The sequence below is a fragment of the Sphaerodactylus townsendi genome, linkage group LG13 (assembly GCF_021028975.2).
Source record: "Sphaerodactylus townsendi isolate TG3544 linkage group LG13, MPM_Stown_v2.3, whole genome shotgun sequence".
In the NCBI taxonomy this organism is placed as follows: Eukaryota; Metazoa; Chordata; class Lepidosauria; order Squamata; family Sphaerodactylidae; genus Sphaerodactylus; species Sphaerodactylus townsendi.
The window spans coordinates 3,004,150-3,025,135 of record NC_059437.1 but is presented as its reverse complement, the minus strand read 5'-3'; the positions used below and the strand labels follow the sequence as shown (position 1 = coordinate 3,025,135).

At 47.4% G+C, this 20,986-nt stretch overlaps 1 protein-coding gene across 1 annotated transcript; it reads left to right on the top strand.

Moving 5' to 3' along the window:
* Positions 1-6,764: 6,764 nt before the first annotated feature.
* Positions 6,765-20,157, top strand: LOC125442919 (ribosomal biogenesis protein LAS1L-like). Its single transcript, XM_048514705.1, has 7 exons — positions 6,765-6,768; positions 8,175-8,260; positions 9,861-10,067; positions 11,789-11,834; positions 14,984-15,363; positions 19,128-19,272; positions 19,974-20,157. Exons 2-7 carry the CDS (start codon positions 8,179-8,181, stop codon positions 20,155-20,157), a joined length of 1,044 nt encoding a protein of 347 aa, XP_048370662.1. The 5' UTR covers positions 6,765-6,768; positions 8,175-8,178.
* The last annotated feature ends 829 nt before the right edge of the window (positions 20,158-20,986 follow it).

The window sequence follows — 20,986 nt, the reverse complement described above, 5'->3', positions numbered from 1 at the left end:
TCTATCTATCTATCTATCTATCTATCTATCTATCTATCTATCTATCTTATATACCGCCCCTATCCCCAAAGACTCTTTTAATCTTTTCCCGTAAAATTTTCTCATTTTGTTGTCTTTATCCTTCTCTAATAACCCCCCCCCCCCAAAAAAAAATGCTCTGCATTATCCCAAACCACATTTAAATTCATATTAGGAGTCCAATTTTCTTTCAAGACAATTTCTAATTCCTTCCTTCCTTTATTAATTCTTTTTTTTGCCAGCACATACTTATTTGGTTTCCAAGATAGCTTCCTTTTTCCTTCCTCCTAATTTCCATAGCATAGCATTATGGTCAGAAGCCTTTTTGGTAATAGACATGTCTTCCAATCAGTGAACCTTAAAATCTTTTGTTCCTAATTGTCATATCTGATCGGGCATGAGATTTATAGCACTCTGAAAAATAAATTCTGTAGCCCTCCCATTCTTAACCCTCCAAATATCTTTTAATACATAATTACCTAGCAAGTCAAAAAATGAGTTTGGAAGTTTCCCTTTTAATTTTTTAACATTGCTGTCTACTTTCTTGTCCAGTTATAATGAGATTACTCCGTCCCAATCCCCCATGAAGCACCAACTGTCATAATCTAACTCACCTAACCTATCAGCCAAATCTTTAAGCTGAGCCTTCTAAAACAAAGTCAGTCCAGCAGGTGGTGGGTAAAATTACAATTCCACTTAGTTCTTTTTGTTGAAAAGGGGATAGTCTGGGTTGTTCGTGTTGGCTGCCAGGCGTCTAGCGCAGTGATAGCAAACCTTTTCAAGACCGAGTGCCCAAATTGCAACCCAAAACCCACTTATTTATCGCAAAGTGCCAACACGGCAATTTAACCTGAATACTGAGGAACTGGATTAGAAAAAATGGTTGACTCCGAGGCGTGGATTTTCGAGAGTAAGCAGTTGGTAGATGGGTGGCTTTGCTTTGAAGCAACCATGCAACTCTTCCAACGAGTGAATCACAATCCTAGGAGGTTTACTCAGAAGCAAGCCCCATTGCCAGCAATTGAGCATACTCCCAGGTAAAGGGAGTTGTTCACATGAAAATCAGTGGGGTTTAACAGCGCTTAACAGGGTTACCTACACTGCTTCCCCAAAACTAGGTCTTAGGTTTAATGCTAATAATCGAGCCCAGGGGCCCGGGCCAACCCTGGATGTATGTATTGAGTGCCTCTGTTTGCATGTTATTATACAGAGAGGGCTGTGAGTGCCACCACTGGCACCCGTGCCATAGGTTCGCCACCACTAGCGATACCCACATTTGTAAAGAGTCTCTGATATCATGACGATGTGGTGATTATTGTGGGTTTCCTGGGCTGCGTGACCGTGGTCTGGTAGATCTTGTTCCTAACGTTTCACCTGCATCTGTGGCTGGCATCTTCAGAGCTTTATGGGGAGGGAGATCTGTTATACACTGTGTCCACCATGATGTGAACTTTTTCCTGGGGCAGAAGTAAAGACTTTGCCTTCATTGGCAATCTGCTGTTTCGGCAGCTTTTTTTAAAAAAAAAGTATGGTCAACTTAGTGTTTGAGGAAAGCACGTCATTTCCAGAACCAAGATAGCTGTGTCGGAGAGGAAGGGTTGTGCTACATTCGTGTATTTCTCAGTCTTGAAAATGGTCTCTTTTCCTCCCTTCCAGAGAAAATCGTAGACGTTTTGGTTTCATATAAAAAACATCAGTTTGGGGTAAGTCCGATGGTTGCTTGAACACTCCATATCTTCCCCGTTTCATTTTTTTATTCATTTATTTATTTTATTCTTTGGATTTTTATACCGCCCTATCCCCGAGGGGCTCTGGGCGGTGCACAACAAATAGACAAATACAGTCATAAATAACTAAAACCTTTTTAAAAGCAGCGGTAAAAACAATAAAAGGCCTTTGAATATAGTAGCTACGTAAACATGGGTATGAGGTGGCGTCCGACAACCCCAGTTTCAAAATCGCTTTCCCAAGAGGGAGGGACAACAGGTCCAGTTAGATGACAGAAGACCCATTAAGGGGCCAAGAAAGGAGACACCATCAGCGGCCGGATCCTCCAAAGGCCTGGCGGAACAGCTCTGTCTTACAGGCCCTGCGGAACTCAAGTGTGAGTTGCAAACTCTTACGTCTGGAAATTCCTGGAGATTTGGGGGTGAAGTCTGGGGAGGTGGGGTTTGGGGACAGGGGCAACCTCAGCACGGCACGGTGCCAAAGAGTCCACCCTCCAAAACAACCATTTTCTTTGGCGAATTGATCTCTGTAGTCTGGCATTGAGGGGTAATTCTGGGAAATATCCGGCCCCCACTGGAGTTTTATTCTTAATATTTTGCCAGATAACAGTCTCTGCGTATCATTTAACCATTCATTTACAAAATCAGCAGCAGACCTTTTTTACAGAACTTCTAAACCTCTAAATGTTTTTTTTTAACAGAGGTAACAACTTACAAACCTCTCCTTTTAAAATGGCAAACATCAAAGTGTTGTAGGGCTAGAAGACCCCCAGGCTGGGTCACACCTCATCACAAGGACTTCGTTTGGTCGCTTGGGGTGTTTGTGTGTATATATATATATTATTTTCCTGGGCCAAGCGGTATCACTGTGATGAGGTGTGACCCAACCCAGGAGTCTTTAGCCCTACAACACTTTGATGTTTGTCATTTTCAAATACAAATACAATACCTTTAATGGCATATAAAAAGTGGTAAAATGCAAATTATGTTAAAACCAATTGACTAAAATTTACTCAAAGGTTTCACCCTTGATCCAAGTGCCTTTGTTAAAAACCTGGCAACTGATTCAGTAGTGTGGGGATGATGGTCACTAAGCAAGTATGAAACTATTTCCTTGTCTGATCTCACTGAAAATTTCTTCAAGATGGCCTCGAGAAAAAGCAACCGATGAACTGCCAAATCTTTATTAATGAAGAATTGCGTGTTCAGTTGATTGTTTGGTGAGCCACATTTCGCAGGAACAAGTCCTCACAATTTGCTCCTGTGGAGTATGCCATGATATCTGCCTCTTGTTTGGGCAGTCGGTAGCACATTAAGCCGAGCAAGCATAAAATATCTGGCGGAGATATTGGATTGATTAAATTACTCAGATATTTAGCCATAAAACCCGGCAATGGTGGTGAAATGCCATAAAATGTGGGAGGCTGGTTCTGCAGGCTCCAACTGTGAGAAGCTGCCCTTCAATGTCAAGAATACGTTGTTTCAAAACTCCGAAAGCCTGTCTTTAGATCCATCCAGTAGGAGTTGGTCAAAAGATGCACCTATGTTGTTTTATTTGATTGATAATTTTGGTGTGCCAGGAATTGAGGTGGAAGTGGTAAACAGCTTAACAGGAGATATGTCGAACTGCCGGGGAGACTCTAAAATGAATGCGAAGCCAGTATTTAAACAAAGAAAAGCCAAACCTGGGAAAACATCGTCTTGGCTCCGGTTTCTAAACAAAGAGAACTTGGTACGTGACTGAGTTGGGAAGACCCAATAAGCAACCGAAAAAACAAAGATTGAACACTCTCTAATTTCTCAGCGGTTTTTGCTCCCCAGATTGGAGCTCCGGTAAAGTAATTGTGGCAGTAGTTTTGCTTGAAAAAACTTCCATTGCGGCAGGAGAAAAATTGACCGCCTCTGAGATTATTGAAAAAAATCTGGATATTGCCAACACTTTGGTTTTACTTGTATTGAGAGTCCTGGTGGATATGAGAGGTCCAGGTTAAAGAATGGTGGAAGATGATTCCTAAATATCTGTATGAATGGACCTGTTCAATCAATGTACCGTTTATTTTCCACGTGCTGAGTTTTTTTGAATTCGAAAAAATCAGCACTTTGGAATTATTGTAGTTAATCGACGGGGCACTGTTGTTTGTGCGAGAATGCGTCGCAAAGGCTTGAAGTAGTCTTTGCAGGCCCATATTGGAACGAAGACAGTAACACAGTGTGCGTCTGCATAGAGCAGTGCACATGTGGGTCTTTGTCCCAAAGCAGGTGCGTGACTTTCGGTCTGAGATAAATGAGGAGCAAGGTGCGTTTAAATAAAGATTGAACAGGAGAGGAGCAAAGAATACAACCCTGCTTGACTCCCTTTGGTAGAAACTATATAGGTGAAGTTAGGAAGCCAACACGATCACAACGAACTTGACGGGTGGTTGAGGAATACAACTGGCGAATAAGAAACAGTAATCTCTGGTCTATTTCTAACGCTGTCAATTTTTCCCACAGCTTTGATTCCTGAGGGGATAGAGACCGATAGCATTTCAGATCTGGGAAAGCGCCAAGGAGTTTCCCACCCTTGGGGTGACAAATATTTCTCCGCCAAATGATTTAAAACCAGACAATGGTCAGAGTTGGATTTACCTGTGGCATATCCTATCTGTTCCGGACCTAGCACTGAAGAGGACCGGAGCAGTGAGGCGTATCATAGATTTTATTGTAAAGAAGCTTACTAGCCACTTAAAGCAAGCTTATGGGGCGATAGTTAGATGGATTTGATGGATCACAGCACATGTAGAGATACAATGATAGCTTCAGTCCAATACTTGGGGATGCAGCCACTGTTATTAATTTTTGGTAAACAGGGTGGCCAAAATAGGGGCCCAGAACTCGAGGGGAATCTTCTGAAGAGTTCGGGTGTGAGGCCATCGGGGCCTGGCGCTTTCCCTTTAATTTTTTAGGTTGGAAAATATGGAATTTGACCACCTCATGCCCAGCTGACAGGAGGCCATTCTGGTAAATGCTTTGCTGCTCCAGTTGCACATGGAATATCCAAAAGTTCTGGATTGCAGAAAATGGCTGTAAAATGTGTCCTCCATGCTTCCACTGAAATCTGAGAACTGATGGTTTGTTATGGGGCTGCGCCCGCACATGAATTAATTATCGCGCCAAAAGCTTTTGCTGTCTCTGGAGTTAAGGAGCTTGATGGAGATTGTTCCAAATCTTTGTGAGATGTAATTTCTTTTTGGTCTTTAAAAAAAGATCATGATAGGACTTTCTTTCTGCGAGGTACTCTTTTGATAGCATTACTTTTCCTCTAAGTTCACAATGATGAGATAACTTCGAGGAGTTGGGACTTGCTAACTCATACATTCTCCATCAAACCAGGTGGAAGGATTCACTGAATGTGAAAGTTTATGATGTGATTGATTACTGGAACCCTGAGTGGTTAGATAGGAAACCAGTTCATTATAGATTTGACAAACCTCCTCACCAACATACTTGCAGCAGTTAACTGTTGAAGAAAGTTAGCCATCCGATCATCAGAAATAGAATGAAGCGGCGTTTAGTTCAGTTTCTTTAGTCCAGCGACGCCGGGCATGACAGGACGACCCTGCTTCCTAGGCTGGTTTGCTTCGAACGGATTTGTTTATTAGTCTAAGAAGGAGGGGAGAGTGCTCGCAACAAGTTCGAGCCATAATTACAAAGTGGTCAATGTGGTTTTTTGTTAGTTCAGGCGATATTATTACATGTCGATCACACTCACTCCGCGTGCGAATCTAGCGTGAACTTTCCAGAGGTAATCAAAGGGAGGAAGACCACGAAATTACCCCTATTTGCTGATGAGTCTAAGGTCTATCAAATGGGGAGCTGCTTGATTTATGGTGTGATAGCTGGACAACCTGCATTGAGATATGGTGTCGAATTGAATTTCATCCAAATTTAAGCCACATCTTTGACTGGGGCTGAATCATTTTCTCCAATCCTGGTGTTTAGATCACCAACAATGACGACGGGTGTCAGAGGATGTTCTTGCTCAAGCGAAAGTATGTATTGATGGAATCGTGACCAGTTCTCTACAAGAATGCTTGCCTCTTCTGCGGGTGGCAAATAAACATTTACTAGTAAAAATTTCAGATTGAGCCGCGAACTCAATAGGGCTTGGGCCAAAGGCAGGCACGAAGTTTAGTGCTACTGCATTGATTTCTGGATTGAGAGAGAACTAGGATACAAGTACCTGCTCTCATCCTCCCTCTGACTTTTAACCTGAATGCTGGAATTGAGGAGGAGGCATAACCTGCAAGATAGATGTCGCTACTGATTCGGGTCTCTTGTAATGAGATAATATTAAAACTGGCTAGAAATTTATGTTTGTCATTTAAAAAGGAGAGGTTTGTAAGTTTAAAAAAGCGTTTAGAGGTTTAGAAGTTGTTATTTCTGTTAAAAAGTTTGCTGTCGATTTTGTAAGTGAATGGTTAAATAATAGAGATAAATGATATTTATTAAGAGACTGTTATCTGGCAAAATGTGAAGAATAATACATTCTTAAGAGATACAGTAATACATTATCATTGAGTTTTAAGCCATTGGTACAGTTATTATGACGTATCTCTACAGGTGCACCTGCTCACGTGGTATACCGTGACCTACCTGGAGCTTGAAAACCAGACTCCTCTTGCATTACAGCATATGTAATGTTTTCCCTTGACAATGGGGTTCTGGGGTTCTGGACTTAGAGGGTCCAACCTGGAGGCCCATCCCAACCGCCAAACGCCAAGGCCAGAGCAAGTAGTGATAACGAGGCACCCCCAAAAGCGAAAGCACCCCCAACGAATCCCTCCTCCCAACAATGCCATCCTGACACCACCTTGTTTGCCAGGCTGTCCGGTGCCCTTCTGTTAGAATCCAGGCCACCTTCTTACCTTTAGGTCCTGCGGGGAGCTGCAGAGCGTCAAGAAGACCTGGCTTGGCGTGGTGCGACTCTTCTTACGGTGCAGTGGTTGTGTGGCCCAGATGAAAGACTTCACAAAGAGAGCAGGTAAGGGGCAGGATTGCTTGCTCAGGAGCAGAGCCTGCAGCAGAGCCGGTGAGGGCAGAATGGATGCTATGAATTCGTGATTGTCAGTACCTTGCTGGACTAGAGTGTACAACCAGTCACCGCAGTCCCACAATCTGGGCAGGATGGCCGAACCCACACCAACTTGTAGTGTGCTTCCTTCTGTAAGGAGCCTAGACTTTTAATTACAGCTACTAGCCTTCTGTGGTTGGCTTTTACAGGTGCTTGTGCTGGTCAGACTAACATCATCATGTGTCAGGGAGTTCCACATTATGTATCAAAATTCTTTTGCTTGTAAGTTACAGTGGGGTTCCTGAGTTTTGTGGATGGGGGATGCGTGGCTTGAGAGGGTTTTTTCCTTCCTGTGTGCACTCCACTCCTTAACACCCGTTCTGTGATAGACTTCAGTTTCTCCTCTCCTTGAGCCTTCCTCTTTTCAGTGTTTCCATAAGTACGTGCTGTTAAAGACTCGGTTCGCACTGAGGTGTCTGGGCTGGGAAGCAAAGAATTCCCAGCGAGCATTGCCCAGAGCCCTCCGGGGGTTGGGCAGTATAAAAATCCCATAAATAAAAAATAAAATAAAATAAACAGCTCAGCTTTGTCAGTTAAAAATGATGGCCTTCCCCTACCCCAGTGGTTCTCAACCTGGGGGTCGGGACCCCTTTGGGGGTCGAACGACCCTTTCACATGGGTCGCCTAAGACTCTCTGCATCAGTGTTCTCCATCTGTAAAAGGATAAATATTAGGGTTGGGGGTCACCACAACATGAGGAACTGTATTAAAGGGTCGCAGCATTAGGAAGGTTGAGAACCACTGCCCTACCCTATTGACTGTCCAGTTTTTGTTAAAAAAATGTTGCTTTGGTAGCAGGACCATGTCCACAACTAGCCTCCAGTTATACAACTTGATCCCAATTCCATTTGCTTGGAAAGAATATTCTCCAGAGGTTAACACTCTCATTGACCTGTTCAGTGGCTAAATTTGTGGCTCTGCCCCCTTTGCAGTATCTGCCTGACTTCGCCCAGTCCGGGAGAAGTCTGGGCGACTCCTCTGAAATGCACTGTTCTGAATATATTGTCGAAGGCTTTCACGGCCGGAATCACTGGGGTGCTGTGTGGTTTCCGGGCTGTACGGCCGTGTTCTAGCAGCATTCTCTCCTGATGTTTCGCCTGCCTCTGTGGCTGGCATCTTCAGAGGATCTTCTGAAGATGATCCTGTGAAGTTGCCAGCCACAGATGCAGGCGAAACGTCAGGAGAGAATGCTGCTAGAACACGGCCATACAGCCCGGAAACCACACAGCAGCCCACTGTTCTGAATGTTGGGCGGTTTTATGAGTCAACGCGCGGTCTTTGAGGAGCAGGCTAACTGAGCTTTGTAATTGCACCAGGGAGATGGTGGCCGCAGCAATGCTCGGCAACGGCTTTCTCATCCCAGCTGCAGAAGACCTGCGGACCTTAAGCCTCGGCCTTCAAGGTGAGTGACCCATTTCACTGCTGCTTGGACCAACAGGGCGGGAGCTCATTGGGGAGGGCCGCCAACAAGGCTGGCAAAACGTGCCCTCTCCCTTTAGCAGAGGTTGGCTGCGTGGAAATGGGCCAGGGAAGTTTTTCACAGCGCAGAGGTGAATCGCATCACCTGGTCAGTGGCAGCTCGGAGGCAGGATGCTTTTTCTCCCAGTCAGTTGGGTAAAACATGAATCTTAACTTGGTGACTCAGACTTTCCAGTGATAGAGGAGCAGCTTGAAGCCTGGTAGCACTTCAGAGACCAACAATACTTTGAGGGAATGAGCTTTTGAAAGTCAAAGTTCCTTTCATCCAGGCCACGGCTGTTTTTGTGGAAGGTAAAGGCAGTCCCCCGACCACGGAAGGATGGAAGGCTGAGTCCACTTTGAGCTGCGTGGTGTGGTGGTTGAGTGGTGGACTCCAATCTGGAGGAGGAGGAGGAGGGGGGGAGTAGTAGTAGTAGTAGTTTGGATTTATATTCCCCCTTTCTCTCCTGCAAGAGACTCAAAGGGGCTTACAACCTCCTTGCCCTTCCCCCCTCACAACAAACACCCTGTGAGATAGATGGGGCTGAGAGAGCTCCGAGAAGCTGTGACTAGCCCAAGGTCACCCAGCTGGCGTGTGTGGGAGTGCCCAGGCTAATCTGAATTCCCCAGATAAGCCTCCACAGCTCAGGCGGCAGAGCTGAGAATCAAACCCGATTCCTCCAGATTAGATAGATGAAAGTAGTCTGACTGGGATGCAGAAGAAACCCGCATAGCACCCTTTTCATTTATTTAGTAGTTTGTTTATTTAGTACCCTGCACCCTCTCCCTATAGGAGGCCGTTTCTGCACGGCCACACTGCGGGGGTGCGTCAGCTTAAACGACAGCGATGCACCCCCAGGGACTGTTCACACGGACGGTCCCAGTAGGGGTGGGGAAGACGGCGCAACCTGCGCAGAGGCTGCGCCGTCCCCCAAACGCCTTACCGTCCCTCCAGCCTTCCGACACATTGCACAGGCCAGGGGACACGCCCCCCTGCCCTGCACGACAGCTCTGGAGTTGCAGGGCAGGAGAGTAGTCTCCCTGGCCTGTACGACGCGCTGGAGGGACAGTAGGCGCGTTTGGGAAAGGGGGGGAAATGGCGCCTTCCAGCCCCTGCCATTCGCACAGCAGCGTTTGGAAGCCGCTGTTTTCAAAAAACCTCACTCAGGGAGTGAGGTTCGGAAACAGCGGCTTCATGCCGCTCGGGAGTTGCGATGCAGCAGCGCCGGCCATGCGAACGGTCTCCCAGGGACGCTGTTTTTAGCATCCCTGGGACGCTGTATTTGGCCCGTGTGTAAAGGGCCGGAGACTCGAGGTGAAACACAACATTTAAAAATACATTTAAAATAGAATAGATTGCCACTTTTCTGCTGATAATCCTAAATAAAACCAGCTTCGATTGTTCTTGTTTTGAGAGTTGAGTGGCCTTGGGTTTGTTTCTCTCCCCTCCCCCGCCCCCCCGCCAAAAAAATGTTTTTGTGCCATCCTTGTTTGCTTGTTTTTAAAACCACAATCTGTCACTCCCTTTTGGCTGTGGTCTGCAGAAACCAAAGAGTGGGATTTTAGCATCCCCCAAACATTCCTTCGCTTTTGGCAGCCGTTGCTGGCGGGTCTCCACTCCAGAGAGTTCACCCAGACCCTACTTGAGAAAATGTTCAGGGAGCTAAACCGACACGCCCGGGAGTCAGGGCTCCATACCCGGTACCTCATCAACTGGATCACGGAAATTCTGAAGACCAACATGCAAGCCAGTAAGTATCTCGGAGGAGAGTGGTGAACTTCAAAGCTGGAGCTCTACTTGCCTGGTCCTTCATGGATGTGGATGCATTTAATACACAGAATCAATTAAAATTCTGTGACTGGGATTCAGTCTGTCTCTTTGTCATCTACTTCTTCACTATAAATTATCTTGGGTGCCTAAAAATCAAACTAGCACACATAGCTTCCAGGGCCCACTGGCAGATCTTATAGCCTGTTGATGTTTTGTCTGGTTCTTTCTCCATGACTTAGCTTTTATGATTTTCCCTTTTGTGTATCCCAAAATCTCTGCAAAATACAGTTTGAGGAGCCCAATTCAAAGTAACAGTTTACCTAAAACAGTGATGGCGAACCTACGGCACAGAGGTGGCACTCAGAGCCCTCTCTGTGGGCATGCGCAAACAGAGTCCCCCCTCCCAACACATCTAGGCTGGCCTGGGCCGCTGGGCTTGATTATTAGCATTAAACCTAAGACCTAGTTTTGGGGAGGCAGTGTTGGTAACCCTGTTAAGTGCTGTTAAACCCCACTAATTTTCATGCGAAGAACTAAAGTGCGATCCTTTACCTGGGAGTAAGCTCGGTTGCTGGCAATGGGGCTTGCTTCTGAGTAAACCCTCTTAGGGTCGTGATTCACCCGTTCAAAGAGTTGCACGGTTGCTTCAAAGCAAACCCACCGACTACCGCCAAGCTTACTCCCGAGTAACACATGCCTCAGAGCCAACCGTTTTTCTGAACAAAAACCTCAGTATTCAGGTTAAATTGCCTTGTTGGCACTTTGCGACAAATAAGTGGGTTTGGGGTTGCAATTTGAGCTTTTCGGTCACCGAAAAGGTTAAGCCATCGCACTGATCTAAGCAAAGAAACTAACTTGGGATTCGGGGGGGAATTGAAAAGAAGAGCCTCTGCCAGCGGTTGTTAGAACAGGCTTACCAATAGATTCCCTTTCCTGCCAGATGCGCTAAGTAGTTCCTGCCATCCGGTCCTTGCCCATGAAAGCGACTAGTAGCTAGCCTCACCTGCCTTGCCATGCTTTGAAGGCTTGTGGGAAGCAGCAGCAATTTAATTGACTTCCCTTCTAGTCTTAAGATTAGCCGTTACTGCGAAGCCATTCTTACACCCACCTTACAGGTAGAAGAACTGAGACTGGGATCAGGAGGACCAGGGCCCTTTCCCCACTCACCGTCGACCACCCTTGCTGCGTGCTACTCTCAGCGGCGCATGTTTCTGGCAGCGCCCGAACTTCCCCACGACCCAGCGCTCTGCGTGGGGTCATCAAAAGGCGCCATTTTGAGGAGCGCCAGGAATGGCGATGCTGCACTGAGGGGGCGCGAGAGCGGTAGCCTTAGGGCGACTGCGTTGTCGCCGCCCCTGGCAGTGAAGTGCCGCGGGACCCAGCGCTACCCAAGAGTAGCGCGCAGCAAAGCGGTGAAGTGGGGAAAGGGCCAGGAGGAGGGCTGAGGATCAGGGGAGTGGCGCTCGTGGCTTGCGTCTTGACGATGAGTCCGTGGCAAAGTCCAGCGGTCTGCTGGGTCTTCTACTTGATTTCTCACTATGCTACACCAGCTTAAGTTTCTTTCGCGCCCTTTTCTTCGATTGCTCTTCCTGAAGAGAAGAAGCCAAAGCGCTCTTCAAAGAGTTCCAAGAAGAGAAACCGAGGAGCTCCAGGGCTTTTTTTCTCCATCGTGTTTCACTCCGGTGGTTGAAGCTCCTTGAGGAATGCTTGGAAGCTCCTTGTTGGTGAGTCCCCATCTCCTACATCTGTAAAGTGAACATCACTCAATTGCCTTGGGATCTGGACTCTTTGGCTTTAACAGCTGAAATTGTTTCCAGAGTTCAGATGGCGTTTCTTGACTTCTCCAGCACTGAAGATCAAGCTGTGCCTTAACAAGTTTTAAAGGTCTGGGTACCTTCATACCCTAGAATGCGGTCCCAACCTTTCTGAGTCTAGAACCTTTGGAATGTCAACTGGGATGAGTGAGGTGAGGGGGGCTCAGCCAATGAGAAAATGGCTGCGGTGGGGAGGCAGAGCCAATGAGAAAATGGCTGCTGTAGGAGGCATAGCCAACGAGAAAATGTCTGGGGAGTGAGTTCATGAGTAACTCCTTCACATTTCGGGCAAGAAGCTCACAATACCTTACTAAGTGGAGACATCCATTGAAAATGCTGGGGGGAAGAATTGGGACTAATAAGGGAAGCACTTCTTCACTTAGCGTTGTGATGGGCGTTTGGAATATGCTGCCACAGGAGGTGGTGATGGCCACTAACCTGGATAGCTTTAAAAAGGGCTTGGACAGATTTATGGAGGAGAAATTAGATTTATGGCTGCCAATCTTGATCCTCCCAGATCTGGAACTGCAGCTGCCTTAACAGACCAGGTGCTCAGAAGCAGCAGCCGCAGCAACGAAAGTCCCATCACATGTGAGCTCCCAAAAAGGCACCTGGTGAACCCGCCACTGCGAGTAGCAGAGAGCTGGACTAGATGGACTCTGGTCTGATCCAGCAGGCTAGTTCTTATGTTCTTAAGCTCTATGTAATAGGATGGCTTTTTAAATGAATGTATTGTTTAAAAATATTTTCTTCCATGCGCACAGCTTACCTTTAGACGCAAGCTGCTGCGGAAGCAACATTTTTAAAAAATCTGCACAGCCAATCAAAAGCCCTGCTGGGCAAAAGCTCCATCTGATTCAGTTTCAGATTATTGGTAGATTTACAGTCATAGACCAATAGTAAGGCATGGAATCTGACCCCACCCACATTCTGAGAACTCTGGGTGGGCATCAGTGGGCACCATGATGCCAACGAAGACCACCTTGGGGACCCCTGCACAAGAGGCTCCACCTTTCTTGTAGCCCACCACGGAACCACTCAGTTTTCTGAGAAGGTCCTCCTGACAGTTGGGAACGCCAGACTAGGAAAAGGGGTGGCGCGTGGCGTGGGGTTCTTGAGGCTGCTGCACTGTTTGGGGACCGTCACCTCTTGAAAGTTTGTCAAAGGCTCAGCTGCAGTACATAAGAACAAGCCAGCTGGATCAGACCAGAGTCCATCTAGTCCAGCTCTCTGCTACTCGCAGTGGCCCACCAGGTGCCTTCGGGAGCTCACATGCAGGAGGTGAAAGCAAGGGCCTTCTGCGGCTGCTGCTCCTGAGCACCTGGTCTGTTAAGGCATTTGCAATCTCAGATCAAGGAGGATCAAGATTGGCAGCCATAAATCGACTTCTCCTCCATCAATCTGTCCAAGCCCCTTTGAAAGCTATCCAGGTGAGTGGCCATCACCACCTCCTGTGGCAGCATATTCCAAACACCAATCACACGTTGCGTGAAGAAGTGTTTCCTTTTATTAGTCCTAATTCTTCCCCCCAGCATTTTCAATGGATGCCCCCTGGTTCTAGTATTGTGAGAAAGAGTGAAAAATTTCTCTGGGTCAACATTTTCTACCCCATGCATAATTTTATAGACTTCAATCATATCCCCCCTCAGTCGTCTCCTCTCCAAACTAAAGAGTCCCAAACGCTGCAGCCTCTCCTCATAGGGAAGGTGCTCCAGTCCCTCAATCATCCTTGTTGCCCTTCTCTGCACTTTTTCTATCTCCTCAATATCCTTTTTGAAATGCGGCGTCCAGAACTGGTCTGTGTTGGTGCCACTTGTTCTGTTTTCTGTTGAGATGGTGGCAACCTATTTTGGAGGTTTTTCTCTCTGTTACTGTTGTGTTTCTTTCTATAGAGGTATCCACCTTGCTTCTAAGTGCAGGGGCTTCTAGATGTGTGAATGATGTGCTTGTCTGTGTTGTTTTGAATAGTGTCTGTAGGCCAGAGTGCGTAAAGAGAGGTGCTTGGGGTGACCATGAGTGTATTCTCTCCCCCACACACGTGTGTTGTTGTTCCACCCTTCCTTCAGGAAACTCAGAGTGGTGTACAGAGGTCGTCTTTTTATTTTCAAGACAGCCTTGTGCGGTAGGTCAAGGCCAAGAGAGCGGGAGAGAGTATAACGAAAAGTCCAGTCAAAAGTAACTCTTAAAAGCTCTTTATTGTACTGGCAGTCTTTGTCGAAAACAAGCCATGTGAGTTCTGAGGAACTCAGACCTCAGATAGTAGCTTAATACAGTATCAAACCCTCCTTCCCGCCACATGAAATGAAAACAAAGCATAGTTTCACACGGGCAAGCAGAGACAGCAACAACCCGGAATCTCCCAGACCAGGCAGTTAGCCAGAGCAGGCTGGCGGGAAAAACCAAGGACGAGGAGCACACACACATATCCCTGACAGAGAGTGACTGTGAGCTTCTCGCGTCTGCAGAAAGGAAGGGGCTGTTTCAAACAGAATCTCCACAACCCATGTCCGGCACTCCACTGCTCTGCCACCTTGGTTCTCGTTCCTGATGGCTCCCCTTCTCCTTGGATGCCCAGGACAAAATCTTTCTTTGGTCCACATTTTTCACAGATTGTGGAGAACTTGGGGGGGGGGGGGGGGGTCCGTTGCAGGCAGGAGAGTCCAGCCCTGTTCTGAGCCCTGTGGCACTTGCAGGGAGCTTTAGGGAACAGGTCTGGTTTTGCTTTGGGCCACTTTTAAGGAAAACAGGGCATGTAGCCGGCTTCTTGCCACATTCAGCCTTCCCTGAAACCTTGCCCAAAGTGAGAGATTAGTGTGGCTGGAGCAGGAAGTCCCAAACCTCCATCTGATGCAGAACGATGGGAGAGCCGTCAACATCCAGATGAATGGAGCCTCCATGTTCAGGAGTAGTATGGCACTAGTATCTGCTGCTGGGATGGGCAAGGGCAGGGGATTATTGCCACCTTTGTGTCTTTCTTGTGGACTTCCTTGGGGCAACTGCCGCTGTTGGCAGTAGGTTCTTATTCGGCCTTATACCCGTTTAAGAATGACTGCTTTTGCCCTGGCTTGGCTTTCATTCCCAGGATCCTGCAGAGCATGGAGCCCCCTTTGCCGTTGGACACGCAGAAGAAGCTTCTCTGCCTCACCTCCATCTACACCCAAGAAGCCGACTCCCTTCCCAACCCAGGCTCGGCTGCAGACCTCTGCAGGCAGCCCATTTACACCGTGGAGAGCTTGCAGCGGAAAGCCAAACAGAGCGGGGTGACTCTTGGGCTCAGCAAGAGGGCGGGACGGCTGGAGCGGTCTGCCAAAGAGGAGGACCTGGCGGAGGAGGAGGAAGAAGAAGAAGAAGAGATGGAAACTCAGTCCCTGCCTCTGCTGGAATCGTTCCATGCTGAGAACACCAGGGCTTTAGCAGAGAAGAGGGCTGCGCTCCTGGGGTCAGCTTGGCAAGTCAGTTCAGGTGAACGCTGCTTCTCGGTTTGCTAGGCACCGGGGAGGGGTTTGTATGTCATAAGAACATAAGGATAAGCCAGCTGGATCAGACCAGAGTCCATCTAGTGCAGCTCTCTGCTACTCGCAGTGGCCCACCAGGTACCATTGGGAGCTCACCTGCAGGATGTGAAAGCAATGGCCTTCTGCGGCTGTTGCTCCCGAGCACCTGGTCTGTTAAGGCATTTGCAATCTCGGATCAAAGAGGATCAAGATTGGTAGCCATAGATCGACTTCTCCTCCATCAATCTGTCCAAGCCCTTTTTAAAGCTATCCAGGTTAGTGGCCATCACCACCTCCTGTGGCAACATATTCCAAACACCAATCACAAGTTGCGTGAAGAAGTGTTTCCTTTTATTAGTCCTAATTCTTCCCCCCAGCATTTTCAATGGATGCCCCCTGGTTCTAGTATTGTGAGAAAGAGAGAAAAATTTCTCTCTGTCAACATTTTCTACCCCATGCATAATTTTATAGACTTCAATCCTATCCCCCCTCAGCCGTCTCCTCTCCAAACTAAAGAGTCCCAAACGCTGCAGCCTCTCCTCATAGGGAAGGTGCTCCAGTCCCTCAATCATCCTCGTTGCCCTTCTCTGCACTTTTTCTATCTCCTCAATATCCTTTTTGAGATGCGGCGACCAGAACTGAACACAGGACTCCAAGTGCGGTCGCACCACGGCTTTATATAAGGGCATGACAATCTTTGCAGTTTTATGATCAATTCCTTTCCTAATGATCCCCAGCATAGAGTTTGCCTTTTTCACAGCTGCCACGCATTGAGTTGACGTTCCCATGGAACTATCAACTAAGACGCCTAAATGTCAAGCTGGAAGCAAAGAGGGTTGCTGGGTTCAACTCAGTAGGGGTGGGTGGGTGGGTGGGGGTCGGGAGAGGAGTAGAATCCAGGATCTGAGCTTGTTTGGTCCCACGGTCACATACTATGAGAACCAGGGAGTGCGCATCACCAGTCTCGCCCGTGGCCAGCAGCAGTACTGTCGACAGGTGCCGAACGAGGGGGCAATCGTAATATTAAGTGTTAGAGCTGCAGGCCTTCAAAACATAGCACAAAACCATATTGAGGCTAGATACAGTAAAATAAAATATACAATCCGATATTTGATCCAAAGACAACACAGGACTGACAGGTCTAATTTTGAGGGCCGACACGCTTGAGCCTTTTCCTTAATTTAATTGATAAAAGGGTATGTAATCACCGGGTCTATGCCTGCCAAAAGAAAAAAGCTGCTATCCGCAGCCGACCCTCAGCGACTGTGAAACAACTTGGTTCAGTCTAGATCGGATACTGTCAGACAATGTGCAATAGCAAAAATTAACAGGCTGTGGATCTGTTGATTTTTTAAAAAGCCACATAAACTAATGGACTTCATATCTTGTAGCAGTGAATTCCCGAAGTGGATTCTGTGAAATGCTCTTTTGCTAGGCATGAATAATTCCGTACATAGGAATTATTCCTTGAGCCAAAGGTGGCAGGATCATTGATCCAAAAACTGTCATTTCTCAGAGCACTTGTGACAGATAGCGGTTGGTTCTTTTTCCAGATCTGCCTCTCTCTCTCTCTCTCCCTCGGCTATTATTTATTCTCAGTGGTCCTGGTCTTTTACGCAGCTGAGTAGCACGCAGTCTTGGGAGGCTGGATAGTCACTTCCCAGGTCTGGATGGTGCAAAACATTTCCAGAAAGAGATATCAAAAAACTCCCAGAAACAGCATGGAATCAAGAATGCTTCATGCATACAAGCTCTAAACATACCTGATATATATTAATCAAAAGTACTAATCATACTTTTTTTTCCAAGTTAAGAAGGTATTTTTAAATGTTTCAATCCCAGAGGGATCATTCTCAGGCTATTGGGATTCCTATGCTGTTTATACTTCCTTCCTGATTGTCTTTCTTTCAAACCCTCTGTTCTTAGACAGAGGTTTTGGACGGAACAACTAAAATGACCTGTGTGTAAAAATATATCCCTCCAGTTCTTCTCTGCAGCTTCTAAGAAACCAGCAACAAAATAAGCACGCTGAGGGTCAGAGGCCCCTTCCGCACCTGCAAAATCATGCGTTTTCAAACCACTTTCACAACTGTTTGCAAGTGGATTTTGCTATTCCGCACAGCTTCAAAGAGCACTGAAAGCAGTTTGAAAGTGTATTATTCTGAACCTTTTGCTCGAAAGTTGCTCAAGAAACCATGGACCATTAATTAAAACATGGAACGATTCGTTTTAGCCTAAGCTGGGACACAGAAGGGCATTGCAAAAGGATATGTACCAAGAAGTCCACTGACTGAAAGGGGCTGGGACACAGCCTAGCTGACAAAAGGAATCTGTGGCTGACAACCCAGAAAAATCATTTGAAAAAGGGCAGTTCAGTCTTGCATGCATAAAGGTTCTACATAGCTTTAAATTAGCCAGAGAGTCCAAATAGGGAGGAAGATTTTCCTTAGACCAGGGGTCTGCAACCTGCGGCTCTCCAGATGCTCATGGACTACAAATCCCATCAGCCCCTGCCAGCATGGCCAATTGGTCCATGAACATCTGGAGAGCTGCAGGTTACAGACCCCTGCCTTAGACAGAAGGCCCGGGCATGCAGAGACCATGTCCTCCGAGCATCAAAATGAGTATAACTCTTATCTTTATCAAACAATTGGGCCACATTTTTTTACATTGATCAACAGAAAAAGAGAAAAGAAGAAGAAGAAGAGTTTGGATTTATATCCCCCCTTTCTCTCCTGTTGGAGACTCAAAGGGGCTGACAATCTCCTTCCTGTAGGAGACTCAAAGAGGCTTACAATCTTCTTGCCCTTCCCTCCTCACAACAAAAACCCTGTGAGGTAGGTGGGGCTGAGAGAGCTCCGAGAAGCTGTGACTAACCCAAGGTCACCCAGCTGGCGTGTGTGGGAGTGCACAGGCTAATCTGAATCCCCCAGATAAGCCTCCACAGCTCAGGCGACAGAGCGGGGAATCAAACCCGGTTCCTCCAGATTAGATACACAAGCTCTTAACCTCCTACGCCACTGCTGCTCCTGAAAGTGATGAACAGGATCTTTGAGAGAGCTCAGAAGGACTCCCAACTGTCTCCAACCCAGACACAGATCAGGGCAACATTTCTGTCAGTGCAATTGGAGGAGTTGTCTGTACACCATTCACTAGAGCTGTATCAATGCCCATTTCACCCATGGGGGCGGAATGCATCTCCCTGACATTCCCTGCCCTCATCTCATGGAGCAGCAGCGGCGTAGGAGGTTAAGAGCTCATGCATCTAATCTGGAGGAACTGGGTTTGATTCCCAGCTCTGCCGCCTGAGCTGTGGAGGCTTATCTGGGGAATTCAGATTGGCCTGTGCACTCCCACACACGCCAGCTGGGTGACCTTGGGCTAGTCACAGCTTCTCGGAGCTCTCTCAGCCCCACCCACCTCACAGGGTGTTTGCTGTGAGGGGGGAAGGGCAAGGAGATTGTGAGCCCCTTTGAGTCTCCTGCAGGACAGAAAGGGGGCATATAAATCCAAACTCTTCTTCTTCTTCTTCATGCACGTGGCTAAAGTGTGACAGAGCTGGAATTAAAATTAAACAACCTGGGGAGCTGGAATTAAAATCCTGTGCACGTTCATGTCCGTGGTGTGTGAGAATAAACCCAGAGAGCGGTGGTTCTAGAGGGCTGGCCATTTCCAAAGAGAAAATATCAGGTCTGGTTGTCGTGTAACGTCCCTTCAATGTTTCCTTCGCAGAGGCAACCAAGTGGCAGCAGTTTCCTCTGGGAAAACTGCCTAGTCAGACAGACGATCCCGACGCCCTAAGGGTGGAAGAGTGCTCCATGATGTCGGCTCTGGACCAGCCGGTGAATGGAGACCACAGATTCCCAACTGGTGCCACGTGAGTATCGGCGAGGGTTGCGTGGGTTTTGCGTCATAATCGGCAGTCGGCACCAAACAGCCGCTCTGCTTAGTAGGTTGCAGCGGTGTGTGATGCAGTTTTAATGTTACTTTCTTGAGCTCAGCTACTAGGTATCAGTCCGACAGCACCCTAGAGACCAAAAAGATTTTCAGGGTTTAAGCTTTTGAGAGTTAAAGCTCCATTTGTCAGACACAGGCGGTTTCAGCACGAGCCCCAGGAGCAGTGGCACGCCGGTGTTTATGACGCCGGTGGAGCCCCAGGGCCGCTCGGACGCTCCTGTGTGAGTGGCTCAAGAGCATCAACCGCTTGCGGGGCCGCCTTCGCATGGGGCCCGCCGCTGTAGAAGAAGAGTAGTAATTTGGATTTATATCCCCCCTTTCTCTCCTGCAGGAGACTCAAAGGGGCTGACAATCTCCTTTCCCTTCCCCCCTCACAACAAACACCCTGTGAGGTGGATGGGGCTGAGAGAGCTCCGAGAAGCTGGGACTAGCCCAAGGTCACCCAGCTGGCGTGTGTGGGAGTGCACAGGCTAATCTGAATTCCCCAGATAAGCCTCCACAGCTCAGGCGGCAGAACTGGGAATCAAACCCGGTTCCTCCAGATTAGATACATGAGCTCTTAACCTCCTACGCCACTGCTGCTCCCTCTCTTACCTTCTCTCGGCTGCCGTCATGTTGTAGGCCGTGGGGACACACCCCCATGGCCATAGCGATGCCTCCGGGGTCGGAGGCCAGGAGGCCTGTCCCCCGGGCTCTGCAGAGCGCCAGCAGCCGAGAGGAGGTAAGAGGGGACCTACAGCAGTGCGGGGAAAACTCCGGCGTCCACCCAGTGCCGTTCGCTCAGCAGCCGGCGTTTTTCAAATGACTCGCTAAAACACTGCTGTGGGCCTCGGGCCAAGAATGGTCTTTCACATCTTCCACTGCCTGGCCCTAACTGGAGATGCTGTGTTTTGAATCTAGGACCCCCTGTACACAAAGCAGAGAGACTCCACCCAGCCATGGCCACTCCATTTAGAAAAGTCCAGTCTTTAGAGTTTGATGTGTTGATGACCGTAGTTTCTAATTCCTTCTATCTCAAAACCTAACCCTGACTTCTCGTAATTTTTATAACGGAAATGTTGTGTATAAATAAATGCAGGGATAACCTTGCCTGTTGTCCTCACAAACAAAAAGCTCACTTCTGATCCTTAACTGACTTCTTCCTTGTTTGAAAAGCTCTTTTTAATTGTATATCTGAGCCCGTCTAGAAAGCAGGTGGTAAGAAGTGAATTCATCCACCACCTTGAATGGTTAACCTATCAACAAGCAAACTTTGTGCACATGGATCTTTTTTTGTTCACTGGCCAATATAACCGCTAGCCAGATTCTAGATAATTAAACCAACTGGCCTCGTTAAACTTCACGGCTGTTAAAGGCAGGTCAGGGTTTTTCAAAGTATAATAATGGTTACAATCAGGGAGGACAACGCTCTGCAATTGGTTTGTTCTTATGCCTCTCGAAATGTCCAGAGCGTTGTCCTCCCTGATTGTAACCATTATTGTAACCATTATTATTCTTTGAAAAACCCTGACCTGCCTTTAACAGCCATGAAGTTTAATGAGGCCAGTTGGTTTAATTACCGGTATCTAGAATCTGGCTAGCTGTTATATTTATATTCAGATTACATTGTCGTGCCGTTCTAACTTATGTTTATA

Coding starts and splice junctions, on each gene's coding strand:
- LOC125442919 (XM_048514705.1), top strand. CDS start 8,179: ATGGTGGCCGCAGCAATGCTCGGCAACGGCTTTCTCATCCCAGCTGCA. Junction 8,261..9,860: donor CTTAAGCCTCGGCCTTCAAG/GTGAGTGACCCA, acceptor TGTGGTCTGCAG/AAACCAAAGAGTGGGATTTT. Junction 15,364..19,127: donor AGCTTGGCAAGTCAGTTCAG/GTGAACGCTGCT, acceptor TTTCCTTCGCAG/AGGCAACCAAGTGGCAGCAG.